Source organism: Etheostoma cragini, chromosome 21, assembly GCF_013103735.1.
Source record: "Etheostoma cragini isolate CJK2018 chromosome 21, CSU_Ecrag_1.0, whole genome shotgun sequence".
NCBI classification, from domain to species: Eukaryota; Metazoa; Chordata; class Actinopteri; order Perciformes; family Percidae; genus Etheostoma; species Etheostoma cragini.
The window spans coordinates 21,226,258-21,242,889 of NC_048427.1; the positions used below are offsets into that span (position 1 = coordinate 21,226,258).

General features: G+C 40.8%; 1 protein-coding gene across 1 annotated transcript in view; it reads left to right on the top strand.

Annotated features, from left to right (window-relative positions):
* Positions 1-16,632, top strand: part of ca10a (carbonic anhydrase Xa) — a 190,302-nt gene that overhangs the window by 170,382 nt on the left and 3,288 nt on the right. The window contains exons 5-6 of the mRNA XM_034860885.1: positions 7,926-8,021; positions 15,995-16,067. Coding sequence (XP_034716776.1) covers positions 7,926-8,021; positions 15,995-16,067 — 169 coding nt within the window. The remainder of the gene's footprint in view (positions 1-7,925; positions 8,022-15,994; positions 16,068-16,632) is intronic.

A 16,632-nucleotide genomic window follows, 5' to 3' on the forward strand; every position in this document is an offset into this window, starting at 1 on the left:
GGTCATTTCCAGGGTTAGTGCAGTAATGAGATATTACAATGCAGAAACACAAACACAAATTATTTAGGTTGACTTGTGGAAAGCACAGTTATCATTTTCACTCTGATTAGTTTGTTGTTGTCTCTTCACTGTGACCTCCTCCACTTATTAAAAAAAATCCTCATACTTCGACAACATGATATCAGTTCTGTATCTGTTTCCAACGCGTCGTATGAGGAGTTACCATAGGTGCTGTCTGTCAGTACATTACCTCAGAAGATTAGTAGTAGTACTAATAGTTGTAGCTATGCAGGATCTGACGGCCAGGAGAGGTTGGGAACAGACATCCCATTCCCTTTACGTCGTGTTCTGCTCACTCAAACAACTGTTTCTGGGTGAAACGAGAAATCATCCTCCTTATCCCCCGCCACCTCCCCCAATAGCCCTCCGCTGCTTCCTGCGAGCCACAGCCGTGCCTTCAAGGTCCAATAAGATGTTTCGTAATCGAAAATGCTGAATATTCTCTCTTTCTCTCGCTCACTCCGTCTCCCTCCCACCCCCATCTGCCGATGAGTGGTGGCTCTGCATGTCCTTGAAACGTGAACAAAGAGAGAAATAATACAACTTTCTAAAGCAGAGCATCCTTCTGTAATGGCAGTCTGTGGGAGGATGGGGGGGGGGGGGGGGGGGGGGGGGGGTCAAGTGTGGAGCTGGGGGTATATGTGCTCTCCAAAGCTTTCGTCTTTAAACCACTCCAACATAACTAGTAATTCAGGGGGCCTTTTGTGTGTGTGTTTATGTGTGTGTGTGTGTGTGTGTGTGTGTTTATGTGTGTGTGTGTGTGTGTGTGTTTTTTCAATTCACTTGTATTGCACACCATGGTCCGTGGTGGTATAAGATCAAGATTCAAACATAAAAAAACCTGCATCAAATAAAATCCATCACACACATGGTGCAACTGTAGACTAGAGACACACGTACATGCATACACATAAAATAAGCTTCAGATAAAACAAAACTCATTAGCATTAATTAATTAGTTCATTCATTCAAATATATATTGACTTTATTAGGATTATCCATGCAGGGCATGGATGTTCCAACTGGCACATGCTTTGTATTCATATGATTTATTATCAGTCCCTGGCAATATGGGTACAAGTATGCGAATGAACACAATTAATATGCTGATACAAAATACTTTCTTACATATTTCCATTGTCATGGCAACATGAGGTCACTGTACAGGCGTGTAAAGGAGTTCTTCACATCAATTTAAAGAAAATAAAGTTTGCTGTAAAGTCTTTCTCTATGTGAGAGATAGTGGTTAGATAAGTGTCAACAGATGAAAATCCGTTATCCCTAGTAATAATTCTTTATTACTAGGGATCAATAACTAGTTTATTGCCACGTTGGGACACATATACAAGGAATTTGCTCAGGCGTTTTGTTGCTTATAATAAACAAAGTATCAAAAAATTAAAACTAACGATAAAAGCAAGTAATGCAAAAGAGATATAACTAAAGAATAGCATGACAATGAAAATATGTATATATGTAGGGAAAGCCAGGGACCAGATCAGGTCCCGAGGGAGTGCACCTCATCCTGTCCAAACAGTGGAATTAGAACCCCCTGCTCCGTCTCATCTTCAACCCTCGTGTTGTCTTCCCTTCAAAATTGAAAAATTGAACCCTAATGTTGATGCTTTTTTATCAATGTTTTTAACTTTTTCTTATGTTTTTGTCCCTTTTTTCAACACTTTTGATGCTTTTTTTCAATCTTTGTTCTTTTTTTACGTTTATTGCTATGAAACACTAACTTATCCACTTTAGTTTTACAGTTATTTTGGAATTTATAGTCATAAAGCTCATTTATAGGAAATTATACCTAATGTTTAAGTTAGAAAAGCAGAAATTAGGAATAATTTCGACTAAAATGAAAGAAATGGATGTTGATGGATAATCACAGACTGGAATATGTCAACTTTTACTCAATACTATTTCAAAAACACTTCAGTTAGTTTGGTATGAAATTGAATTAGATGCCTCAAAATTAATGAAAGTAGAGTTTTGTACTTGCCAAATAGCGTTGTGTGGAATCAATCATGTTATTTTGGGGAATTAAAAAGATCTTTGATATAGGAAAACAGGTCATTTGACCCGAGGACAACTTGAGGGTTAAATAAATGCAAAACTAAATCACAAATTTGTGCTTGTGTGAATTTTCTTAGTGGGGAACTTATTTTTACAGACTACTGCGACACCACCTGAATGCAGCGCAAACAGCCTCTCTCGCAATGCTAACGAGAGGGATTCCATCTCAAATGTAACGGCTTCTTCCGTGCTGCACCCTTCCACACAGTGTCATGGAAAGTAGATTTTCTCTATTCCTGCTGACAGACAAACCAAACCAAACCAAACTCCTTGGCGGAGGTAATAATTATTATTAATCCATTTTAATTGGGCATCATCTATGGGGAATATACTTTACATTTACATATAGGACTCACTAGTTCTCACTTTAGACGTATTCCCGACCATACCCTCATTTACATTACAATTATTGGTATTGCATCTAATGTTGAAGTCAGCAGCATATATAATATACTATAATACTACAACATAACAAACGGCTTTTCAAGACTAATCTGTATACATAAAATGATTACTATAATCATGAGATCAAACACTGGCTTCTTACAGCTGTCTGCTTTCCTTTTATAGCATATTTATTGGCTGCCACCATACAAAATATTTCAGTCCCTGGGGGTTAATTTATGCTGTGTGTGCGTGTGCGTGTGCGTGTGCGTGTGTGTGTGCGTGTGCGTGTGCGTGTGCGTGTGTGTGTGTGTGTGTGTGTGTGTGTGAATGCTTTAGCTGTGCTCCCCTGGAGCTGCTTCCCAGTCTAATCTGAAAATGAAACACCTTGGTCTTTTAATAAGTGCTAAAATATTCCAAATGTTATTTGCCTCATGTTTTTCTACACTCAGTCCTCCTTTTGTCCTCTGATAAAAACAAGTCTTCCAACTTACAATAAGTCAGGTCACAACTGCTTTTTAAACAACACTTATTGTGACAGTCTGATTTGACCCAAACAAAAGCTAATAAAACTTTGCAATAGTAATAATTTATATTTTTTTGCCAGGCAGCTACTGCTTTGTGTTCATTTCAGTCCGCTGTACAATAGTGGCTCTATCACCAGAAAGAAGGTCACAGAGGGACGACACTGAACACTCTTGTAGGACACTCTGTCCTGGAGGAACTATCTTTGAAATGTAATTTACCACAACAAAAGATTAGATTCTTTTGATTTATTTCATATGATTCCCGTCTCTGTTTAATGTTTGACTTCTAGACTTGATTTGTATTCATTCATTCAATATTTACTACAGCACAGCATTTCTAGACAGAGCTTAACGCGGTGAATGAAATGAAATGTAGCACATCTGGACCAGTTCATTCAACACACTCAACACAGTGTCTCATAGTGTCTCATAGTGCCTAATAGGGTCTCATAGTGTCTCATAGTGTCTACTAGGGTCTCATAGTGTCTACTAGGGTCTCATAGTGTCTAATAGTGTCTGATATGGTCTCTTATTGTCTCATAGTGTCTAATAGTGTCTGATAGGGTCTCATAGTTACATATAGTGTCTATTAGGGTATCATAGTGTCTCATAGTGTCTAATTGGGTCTCATAGTGTCTCATAGGGTATCATAGTGTCTCATAGGGTATCATAGTGTTTCATTGGGTATCATAGTGTCTCATAAGGTCTCATAGTGTTTCATAGGGTCTGATTGGGTACCGGCGACATGGAAGCTAAGCAGAATTCGGCCCTGGATGCCGCCTTTGTTTGGACCAGAAATTCCAAATAGCACAAACTAAGTGGTTCAGGCAGCGTAAGACCGCCTCCTGGTTTCTGGGAGGTAAAATTCCATTTTTTGTGATGGAGTCTGGTGGCGTTGAAGAGAGAGACGTGTGTACTGCTGTGGACCGTTAAATAACCGTTACCGCTACCTAAGCGGTGTCCGCAGCAGTATGCATTACACCTCTTTGACTCGGCTAGTTCCGGCGTTCACATTATCCATAACCTCGTAGATAGACGGCTTTCTGATAAGTGGGTGTTTCCATTTTGAAAGGCCAGAAAAGAACGCAGACGGACTCAGCCTTTAAAAGCACCACAGGCTAACATTTGATTGAAGAACCACTCAGAGGCATATAAGTTACACGCTGTTAGAGTGGAGGAAAGAGTCGGACTAGTTTCTATCACAGCGCAAACTATTTTAGAAAAAAAGACTAACAATGAAGCCTTTCATGCAGAATGAAATCACTAAATGTGAGCGCATTTATCTGTCAAGGAGTTCTCTTTTCCACCACAGCAGACCACAAGTGAGAAAAAAACTCAATTATAATACTGCCATACCAAAGTAGACTGACTATTCCTTTATTTTCATTCCCTTTTAACCAATAATAATAATAATAATAAGTTCATTTAATATGGCACTTTTTACAGACAAAGTCACAAAGCGCTTCACATGAATGAATTGTTAAAATGAGACCCAGACAGTCAAATTATCATAATAAAAATAATAACAATAATAATAATAATATAGTGTAAACAGATTACACAGAATAAATTGAACCAAGAATTAGGCCCTGCAAACGAAGGAGAAGCTGTTGCTAAAGAGATGGTCCAGCTATATTTAATCCAAATCTTGTTAAGTGTAGAGACAGTTGTTCCAGACATCCAGACCCCCATCCATCCCAGATCCATCACCCCAGATGTCCTCTTTGAATCCCATTGAGCTAAGATCACTGCAGCAGATGATCGGTCACGGAGCTTTTTCTGTTTCATTTTCTCTTCCCCTAATTATCATTAATCAGTATTAAAAGGCACGTTTCGCCCACGTCTGCACAGCGGCGTCCTAATTGTGGTGTATCTTGGATTTAATTCATATTAGAACATCCCTGCACGCCTGGTTCTGAAGCTAACTAAATTTGGGTTTATGAACAATAACTAATGTAGCATGGTGAGTGTCTGCACAGATGATGGAGAAGTGGTTTCTGGTGCTGTGGCAGTGTTCTGTCGGGCTAGTAAAACACTCAAATAAAACCAGGTGAAGAGGCGGTGAACGCTGTGTGGGGTAGCAGGCCTCGTCCCCTTGTTAGCTTTATGGATCTACGCTCCAGTTAATCTGAAGGAGGGAGGGCGGATAGATGGAAGTGGAGATGGAGAGCGTCATTTCCAGCCCAGCGCTTCCAAGCTCCCTCTCACCGTTAGTGCTGAACGCCTCTCTTCCGCTATCGACTTGCTGTCTTCATATTTCCCTACCCCGGGGCCAGGCCAGCCATCATGCAATAAAGAGGCTGTCATGACCCCCCCAGACACCAACGCAAAGACACACACAGACACACACACACACACACACACACACACTCTAGAGAGTACTGGCCAGCCAAGCTAAAGTGACCCTTTCATGCCCAGTGTTGTCTCAAAGCCCCTCCACTCAGTGTGCCTTCATTACAGCTGACGGAGAGTGTTGAAGAAAAGGATTTGACCTTATATAAGAGTTTGTGTCTAATCTTATTTGGTCTCGTACGCCACATCGCTGTGGAAGAAGGTCTGCAGTGGACTCTGCAGTCATGGTGGCTATCTTTCCATCCACTTGTCAATCAAATTATCTAAAGTTTGCTAATAAACACTCGTGCGAATAAAGAAATTGTTACCATCTAACTTAATTCCCATAAAAACACGTGGATGGACACATGGCCACAGCTACTGACTTCCTCTGAGACAAACAGGCACAACTTTTTATTCTCGTATTTTTACCTGTTTTTTTCTTTGTCTTTTATCGTTTTTATGCAACGCATTTTGAATATCCCTGTTGCTAATTTGCTATATATACAAATAAAGCTGCCTTGACTTTACATTACAGTGCTGTCTATGCCCTGGTGACTGACTGACAGGCTGGAGGTTCTAGGGCAAGGCAAGGAAACTACCTTTCTATTGCACATGTCAGCAACAAGGCAATTCAAAACGCTTAACATAAAACATTAAAGAGCAATTTAAAACAAAAACTGATAAATACAGTCATAGTGTCAACTCAAAGGTAATAACTTTCATTTCAGACTTCAACTTACAAATATTAAAAGCTGAACGTAATAGATTTTAAACGTGATGAGGATGTGATAAGTCGATTCAATACTGGATGCTGATTAGATGAAGTGCTTTTGACCCCCCCCCAACCATAATTTGTACTAACGCTGTTATATCTGTCACACCCTATTATATAACTCGTCCTCATCTCTGTCATCTTCACAATTTGTTCAATAGGTGTAACGGCTGAGTCTTAATGGACTGTAGCTGTTAGATGGGTGGAGGTGTGACTGTATTCAGAGGTTAGTGTGGTCTGTGTTTGAAGAGGGACGCTTTTAAATGGCTCACAGGCCGGGCCAACATGCACTAGCTCGTCTCTTTTGCTCCTCTTCAACTCTTTCTGGATCTAATTATGACCTGTATTTTCTCCCTCATTTGCACTGCATCACACTCTTTTTTTCCTCCTCCATTTGGCAGACATTCTCACTTTATTATGGCCCACGCTGGCCTTTTATTGCCCACCCGCAGCAAACTTTGCGCAATTTGTCATTGACGGAGTGTGGAGGAGTTCTATTGGCTGCTTCTGCCGCTCGCACCTAAAAAACTAATCAGATCAGCGTTGGGCTCTAATCACTTCCTCCCTCACCTTGATTGCATTTATGGACGTTCTGTCGCTCTGTGCTCCCCCAATTGAGCATTTCATAATTACTCTCCTCTTACATTTGTTTATTTATATCCTCCAGTACAGTACAGCATGAGTGATGATGAGAAGTTATTGGGGGCGGGGGGGGGGGGGGGGGGGGGGGGGGGGGGTGAAAAAGCGTAGGAGCCTTTGGGAAAGATCTAAAAAATCTTTACCGCCCCTTTGTGCTTAAATGAAGTGCTTTACCACCTTTATATACATAACTACGGAGCCCCCCCGTGTGCAGCTAGGGGGAAAAAACTAAACCGAGAGCACGGATTCATAGTCCATGCATACATTAACGTTAGCAAAATGGGAAAGATATTCAAAGATTCAAACTTCTGGGATCAATAACTCTATAGCAAAATGATATAAAATCAGTAATGAAGCGTCTTTCCTAATGTAGTAAGGTTAAAAATGAGCTACAAGAAATGGAGAAATGAGATTGGTCAACACCGACACAAAAATATCTATTAATTTAATGATTAAATAAGGTTGTGTCTCAAACTTATTTATTAACAGTAAGTGCTGTAGTGCAACTAGCAGGAGACAAGTTATAATTAAGGTGAGTTTAAAGACACTACCTTACTAAAAGAAATTCTCAGCTGACCCCAGGGGGACTCCGTACGTAACAGTTAATTGTGTATTTTACTATAAAAATATCAAAGTACCACAGCCTAAAGGCAATTAGTGAGAAGTTTGGGTTGCTGTAGTTGGCTACAACAGCTGCCCACGTCCAAACATCATTAAAAAGGAAGGAATATTGACCAGCTGGAGTGGATGAAGCATCTGCGCCAGTGAAACATTACCCTCATGCTGGGAGATGGTTTAGCTGCTCTCACCTCCGCCTGTGAGAGCAGGCTAGCCTTGGATCAAATGCTGACAGAATCCTCGCCTCTTTATGTCCCTCGTATTACTTCTGTTCACATCTATGCCGAGTATGAAAATGTTCCAAACACCACATCTTTCCATTACACTGAGTGCCTCCGTGAGTCCATGGTAGAGAGCTGATCCCGTATCGATTTTCCCTTTTAAATCATGTGACAAGATGTAGCAGGGAGGAAGGATGTTGGTGAATGAGGTGTACTTTAGATTTTCTTTTCTTACTCCAAGGTTTTCTTGTGCCTCTCTCGCTTTCTCATTACGGTTTCTCTTTCTCGATGTTCCAGGTTCAACTGATCCACTACAATCACGAGCTCTACACAAATTATACAGAGGCTGCTAAAAGTCCCAATGGATTGGTCATAGTGTCCATATTTATGAAGGTAAGTCGGCATATGTTTATCAACTAACTGCCCTCCAGTGTGTAGGCTGTACTCACTCACCAGTACTGAACCTTCTTTTTTAACAAGTTACGACCCAGCCGCCGCTATGAAGACATTTTGTAATGGGTATTACCTCAGAAACCCAACAGAAAACTAATCTTGCATTGGACAGTAGTTTTCTACTCTGGATTTGAGTGACCAGCTACAATGGCTGTACAAGGAACCGGGCCTGGTTTAATCAGTGTTTAAGCCCTACATGACAGCTGCAGTATACAACACACTGATGGAACATGGAGGGGTAAATTAAACAGGACTTAACATTGTGTTCAATGAAAGGTGTTTCTGTGTAGCAACAAAACAAACATGTCGTGGAGTTCATTCCTTCTCAGGTTTGAAAAACCTATGAATTATTAACCCTTCAAGCCATATGATGCCATTTTTGGTCATACATATCCCATACCCAATCTTGTCAGTCATGACTTGGTTACATAAGAACAGCCAGATGCCATGCATATACTGCTGGAATCCGCACGACCACACTCTGACTCAACCAACAGGGCTCAGGTGCAGCTTATAGCTAACTGGCTGAATCCATGGCGACATCACGTTTCAGGTTTACATGACCCAAAGTGTGATGGGAAGCCTGATGGCAAAACTCAGGTCATATTTGTTCTGAAGGACTGTAAGAAAAAGGTAAACAAAGGAGCATTTTCACAGCAGACATTTTGACTTGGTGTCCTTACTAACATTGACAATGTCTCTGTCCCTGCTTTTCCTCTAATGACATGTCAACATGTCTGCTGTGAAAAAGGTCTACTGAAGCAGCTAGAGGGAACTGAAACATCATTCATTTTATTATTCACACCTGTTTTTTCCATTAAAGTCTAAATGTTTTCTGTGAAAATGGCGTATAGAAGTGACAGATTCCATGATGTACACGTGAGTACACTTATTTTACACTACTAATTTGTAGAATGTCAGACACTCTACTACATGTCGACCAGGCCCATCTCAAATTCAACCATGGGACTTAAGTCCAGTCTCTGAGAATTGTACCAAGACTTTCAGATAGCTTAACATAAGTGTAAAGTGCTTTTGCATGGGTTTTATTACAGAGCAGACCAAATTAACATTGGTTTCAGCCTTTTTTTTAATTCAATTTATTAGTAGGATATCCCCTTGAGATAAACATCTCATTTTTGAGGGGTGTCCTTAAAACAAATGCTTAAAAAATTTGCTTAAAGAGCAAATACAAAATACATACACACAGCACTCCCAAGCCTGACTGCTCCAACATCAACTGATCCACGTAAATGTTATTTTTCGGATCAGTCACTTTACATTGAGCCTATTAAACCCCATTTTACTTACAACTCTATAATATTTGGACAAGAAAAGAAGTCGATGGAAATGGAAAATAGCTACATTTTTAGTTTTTTGTTGGGAAGACTACCCAAATGGTACAAAAAGTTGCCCAAATCATCCCACGCAATGCTAAATCCAAAGCTGTCAATCAAATAAAAAGTTGCAGATATTTCCCCACCAATCTTGCAACAGAAAACACAAAAGAAATGTATTGTCTGTGCCATATGCTTGTAAATGAATGGAGTGAAACCTGAGCAAAAAAAGTCAACATATTAGTTTAGAAGTAGGTTAATGAGTTAAATCATGTAAAATATGGATTTAGAGGTGGTTATGTATGTTTTATGTTCGTGTGAATTTCTGCACATGTCCAGCTAATGCTATCATGGTTGATTCTACATTGGTAGTTTTCTGTTCTCATGCACCGTTAAGAGACAAAGTAGGCTGATTAGCTGTGTTTGTATCTAGTAGCCACATGTTGGTTTAGATGAGATCTGTCAGGCGCTGACGGTGCCCCCCCTCCACTCTCCTGCTACCTCGGAGTCTTTTTCTGAAATCTTCTAAACTCAAGAACACATGATTCACAAACAATTAGCAATCCAATTATCCTGCAGAGTGAAACATAATGCTCCTTGGCGTTGTGTCAGCAGTGGTGTCTCTTTGTAGTGGATGAGAGGTCTCCATCTTGGAGGAGAGGCTCAGAGATCACAGAGGCAGCCGACGTCCTGGAAAGTTACGCTGCCAACTGCTAATTAGCTCCCCTGTGTCAATGGGACCATCATTTAGACTTGAAGAGACAGAAGAAGCGCTGACCTAGGTCAACCCCACTTGTCGTTCCCCCCCCTCCCCCCCGCCCTTTTAACCAACAGAAGAGTGTCAGAGGACTATGAAAGGAGCTAGGCTTTGGAGTGGAGTGCTGCCGGTGTGGTTGGCGGATAGGACAGCCTGAGGAAACAGCCGCTCTGCACTGCTGTTGGGCTCAGCTGCCAAAGAAATCATATCATAAATGATACTTACCATGTGTGCTATTTAAAAATCTATTTATTTCATCTTAAAAGGCCACACATACTGCGAAGTCAATGGAGTAGTGATTTGGGATGTCCTGTTCATATTTGGATGGAGCTAAGGCTTCAACTGACACCAAACTCATCCAGATGAATCATCAGTACAAAGAGTACATATTAAAGACGGTGTTAGAAAATTTGTCTCTGCTCTTTCAGCCATATCAAAAAATTATGATTTACGAGAAGTAAAGTTGAAACAAGAGACTCGCAGTTTTCTATGTTAAGGTACATTGGCACAATTGTTCCAAGCCACGCCCTCTGTTTGTGGATTGGACCGGCAAAGATTTGGCCAGAGAAAACCAAAGAATATATCGCAAACCCAGACAGAGTACGGAAGGAAAATAAATATTGAGTGGAAGTACGTAGGAGGTTAGAGCCAATTCACTTTAGAAGCCCCTGTCCACTTCTTTACTTACTGTATGTGTTCATGTACAGTAATCCAGCTTATAACTTTTCTAACACAGTATTTTGTTCTGATCATTCAGCTCCAACTGCCACCTGACATATGTGTATATAAGCTCCACTAGAGACGTTTTAAATATCAACTTTTTTAAACCGTCTAATCAGAAACAGGTACTGGCTGTAAGTTCAGCCAAATGAGATCAGACTGTTGCTCCAAATTTACCAAATTCAATTGTAGAGTCAGTAGTTAAAGAAGACGGAAATCCTTGTTCCAACTTGGGCTTACCAATTTGCAATCTTCACTTCAACTACAGCCAATAGTTTTTGACCCATGTCATGTTGTGTTCGTTTTGGATTTAAATAGACACTGTCCAATACAGCTTTAAGATTAAAGAGTCCTTCAATATACCAAAAAGGGTGCTGAACCCTCTTAACAGTACTCTGTTGATCCCTTTTGTTAAGCTTCCTATAAATACTCTAGTACTACATTCTCTAAAATACATTGCAGCTGCGAGTATTCAGAAGGGGTGAAGTCCAGGAAAGACAATTTTGTTAATGCCCGTGTGAAAAAAAAAAAAAAAAACGAGATTAAAAAAACAATCACCTGCCACCCACACTCCTCGTCAAAACTGCACTCCAACTGGCTTTCTGCTGATGTCTCTCCTTCTGTCCTAGCGTGTTTCAGCAGGTCAGACACTCCAGTAGTAGCATGGACCAGATGGGTGCTAATTAGCCACATCTTTCTTTCAGCAGAAGCTCGTTTTTGTCACCTTTTCAAGGCCTTGTCAGATTTCCCATCCCATTGCTGTGACTGAGAATGCCAGGAAAGGCCCCTATTCTAGGCATGGAGTTGTGAGGCACCATAAAAGACATAAAGGACAGAAAGGACAGAAAGGACAGCAGTGGTTAAACTGCAGATATGTGGGGATGCACCAATTCAGTTATTTTTTGTATTGTGTCAAATCATAACAGACGTTATCTCAGGAAATTTCACAGATGTAGTTGGTCTAGACCACACACTAATAATAAAGACACTATAATTTTCAGAGACCCAACCCCCCCCAAGAGCAAGCATTTGTTGCGACAGTGGCAGTGAAAACCTTCCTTCAAACAGGCAGAAGCCTCGAACAGACCCTATGTCTGACCCTGACGGCCATCTGCCACTGGGACACGGAGACACTGATACACATGAACAGAAATATGATCCATAATAATTATAGCAGTTAGTATGATGAACACTGTCATTTTTATGAAGATAGTACAGCTATGACTATAATTAATAGTAGCAGAGTACAGGTAGAGCAGGACCACAGCAGCAGCAGGTAATGAGGAGCATTACTGGGACATGAATGCATACAGATAGAAAGAGAGGAACTTAATGTGTGAAAGGAAGTCCCCCGGCAGTCTAAAACTCACTGATTCGCTCATTTGTCTATTATCAATTGATCTAACAGCAAGAAATGTGTCTGATGAACATTATGGTGCTAAGTCTGTACTTTTCATTTTCAATCCTGGACTAGTGGAAACTGAAGGACTGAACCCCCTCAGGTGCTTTTCTAGGAAAACGATTACGAGTAGGACAAGTAGGAAAAGCAGTGGGCAGCATGAGTGGCTGGTAAAGGCATAATGTCTGCCCGAAGAGCACAGGAAACAGGTCAGCGAATAAGTCAGTTCACTTGCAATGCTGGGAGGGGGAGGACCAGCACATCTCTTTTTAATCACTTCGCCCAAAGACATCTCGACAATTAGAGTTGTGAAGTCCATCGAGCATGAATGAGGGATAGATGGAGTGGAGAGGAAAGCCGGATGAAGGGCGCAGGGTAGGGGGGGGACAGGAAGTGTGAGGTGCTCCCTTCAGCTATTAGCAAGCTTGTCTCAGAACTGGGAGAGAGAAGTGAAGCGGAGTAGGAGTGGAGTTAAGATTTAAAAGTGTCTCTAGACCTTTGGGACCAGTAGGTCTCTGTGGTCTTTGACAGAGATCACTGAATAGTCATGGTGACAAGGTTTTTTTGTGTGTGGGTTTTTTGGCCTTTAATTGGTAGGACAGTTGTAGACAGGAAGAGGGGAGACTGAGGGGGAAGACATGCAGCAAAGGGCCGCAGGTCAGAATCAAACCCTGGGCCATTGCGGTAAGAACTGGGCCTTGGTACCCGGGGCGCACGGGGCAAAGGTTTGACAGGAAATGTCCACTTTACCAAACCAAGCATCTGAGGAGTTATGCCCATATTGGATGATCACACACATAATGATCCACATCCAGGGACCTTTAGTGCCAATGCAGGAAGTAGTTTGCCCTTCATGTAGCGAGGTGTGCAGGTCAGGGTGCTGGATGGCCGAGGATCTGAAAATCAAAAGAATTTGTTTTTACCTGTGATGAACCTTCCCAATCTTTCCCAAAGCTGTACCATGGCCTAACCATGCCCCTAGTCATTTTCCTGCCTTAGCCACAGTTTTTCCCAAACCATGTGCAGATAGCGTGGAAAGCATCATTGTTACCAGTCCAACTTTGTGTGATTGAGTACTGCTGATTGGCATCAATTAGACATACTGCAGTTGTCTAGGTGAAAGCAGGCTGCAAATGTTTTTGTTTGTTTGTCATTTGCAAGATATGTTTCCATGGCAACTAATGGTATATCCACATAATACACAGCTCCCAACCAATTACACCATAGAGATGCTCATATGCTGTTGTGCTTCTTCCATTGTCACTACCCCCGTTCTACCAATTAGTGCCACACTTACTATAGGTGTGCGCTCTGTAGCAGCCTTGGCGCCCTAATACCACTGCTGTTGGAAAGAAAAATCATCTTAATGCTTATCTGCTGTTATTCTAAGCCTCCCCTGTTGTACAACTGGTTACAAGCATGCAGGAAAGCATTCGTACATCTGTGAGCCAGATGGCGGATTCCAAGAGTCACTGTGGAACATCAATTTAGTTTAGTTACTTACTCCTCTTTGTAAACACTCTCTTATGAACTAACATCAACACTTATGTGGAGGGCTTGGCCATATGGCTAAAATCAATTTTACAACACTAATAAGAATATATCTAAGAATATATCTCAGTGTAATGTATGTATGCATGTACCACTTAATCAAATATAGCACTCCCTTGAGTGTTTTCTGCCATTGAATTGAACAGACGTAGAATCTCCATTCCCCTTGGAAATTAGTAGTATGGAAATGTTATTTCTAGAACACATAGGTGAATAAAAAGAAAGAAATCAAAACAAATTGACAACATGGGAGATGTCCAAATGCAGACACAGCTGCAGAGCAAGTACAATACAAGCGCTTGACTAGGATCAGCTGTCAAACACAGTTCAGCAACACAAAGCAGTCCGAAGAGCCCAAAACCTCTGATAGGCGGAAGGCAGGAAGCAGGTAACGGACGAGTTGCAGGGTTTCAGAACCAGGTACTGGCCAGCAGGTACCGCGTCCCGGCTACAGCTGGACCACAATGACAATACAGCACTCCTGAACAACTGGTGGGGAAGGAGCTGCTTTTTACGGGCAGGGAAAGCCTAAAAAACATATGTATCCTGATTTTTGTTTTGGTGATGATTTTTAAAATCATTTATTTTCAATCATTATTAATTTTATTTACCAATGATTCTCCTGAATAGTTTCTTGTTTACAGCCAAACAGAATGAAAGCAGGAAAGCCATGTCACGTTCTTCTTTACTAATGAACTAAATGTCAGACACACTGACATGTGATGTCATTCTTCCCAGAAAACTATCAGTTTTTAGAAATGTCTTACGATATATTGTCTCTAGAAGTGTATTATTCAACTTTTCTTTTTGTTAGAGAAGTAAACCACAATACTCAATACTCTTGAATCGCAATACTTCTAGAATCACAATGATGAAAATCACAATACAATTAATATAGTGAACACCCTATCGTGAATAGAGGTGTAAGAAAAAATTGATACAGGAGTATCGTGATATTTTATTTTGGAAAACTGTTTATCAAAAATGCAATATCAATTTTTTGTTTTATTCTACGTGCAAGGGTATTCATTTAAGACAGTGGTTCCCGTTTATGTAGTGGTAAACCCCCGCCCCCCCAGATGGCTGTGCTGAGACGCACCCCTAGTGTCCTTGCCTGCCAATGCCTAGCTGTGCCTGACTTTTTGCCAGAAGCTAACAACGTAGCTATGCTGAACGTTGGCCTACTTTAGCACGTAACACTTAGCTCGCTACGAGCCAGTGAACCACCATCCCAAACTGGCAGTTTGATTATCTGTGTCCTGAATCGTTTACCTGAAGTTCTTTGACTTTTAACGACATCATTTCTTTTTTTAAATAGTAGTTTTTCTAAAATTATACTTTAAAAAACTTCCAATAGAATGCCTTACTCACAGTATCGAAATATATTGCAATATATATAATCGTGACCCACGTATCGTGATAGGTATCGTGTCGCCAGACTCTTGCCGATACACAGCCATCATCGTGACAGAATCAAATCGGGACAAAAGCATATCTTCCCAGCCCTATTGGTGGGATAAATGGCAAAAACAGGGGACAAACGTGGACGAGGGGAAAGAAAGGGAGGCAGGTCGAAGCTGTTTATCCAAATCTATGTATAAAATATTACACTTTTTTATTCGTAGTATGTAAAAATTGTTCAAGATGCAACTACAATGTGCATTTGTAAACTGCTCTGGTGGGATGGATGAGGCAGAGCATAGCTGTGGACTGAAGGATAACATGTTACAGGGTCACATTCAGCTGTGATAGAATACAACTTGTTTCCATTATAAAGTACTGTTAGGACAAGAATGCCATGTATTTGCTATTTAAGAAGATAGATTATTTTTTGTCATGGCAGCAGTGTGTGTCTCGGAGCTGTTTTTAATGGTTCTTGAAAACAGTGGGAGCCTTTATTTTCCAGAAGGTAAAGCAGCAGTGCAAGAGAGTGTAGGCGCATCTGACTGTGCAAAATACATCAGTGGGTTTAGACATTTCATGGGCATTAAAGTTGAAATATTATAAAGACAAATACACTTGCATTATCCTTTTTAAAACTGTAACTCAGTACAGTTCATTTAAATTTGAGATGACAGTTCATGACATGATCAGCTCATGTTTTAAATGTAACCCCGTTTTTCCTCTTTCTTTCTCTCTTTTAATCCAGATTGCAGAGGCATCGAACTCATTCCTGAATCGAATGCTGAACAGAGACACCATCACAAGAATAACATATAAGAGTAAGTTCCCATGTGCTGTAATCATTATGTTAAAACATCTGTACTTATGAACCTTTAAACACAGTTAGACTACTGTTGCTAACCCTTTCAATCTTTCCGTTTCCACCTGACATGGCACAGATTTACCACTTGAAATACTTTGTATGAACATTGTATCACCTGTAGATAGCTAGCTTATTGAGCTCACCTTAGCTTCATGAGTCATTGTGGGAAAATGACTGGGGGGGACCATCATATTTTAGGGGGCAGGTGTCACCCCGAGACCCCCTGCTAGCCCCGCCCTTGCTCAACAGATTACATTACAGCGATAGAGCCCGACATCGCTGCCCTCCCGCTATCTCTGTCATCGGTTTAAAGTAATACAACCGAGCCGGAGAAAAAGATCTATTATATTTTAATATATATAAGAGATAGGCGGTGTGGCCAGATCATACTCCAGCGCTGACACAGGTCTGGCAATGCGAGACTAGCAAATGGTCAAATTTCAATTTCTGACTTTACTTTTTTGATCTCTATATGCATAATGAATTCATTTCAGCCAAAGTGCTAAGTGAAGGGATAGTGC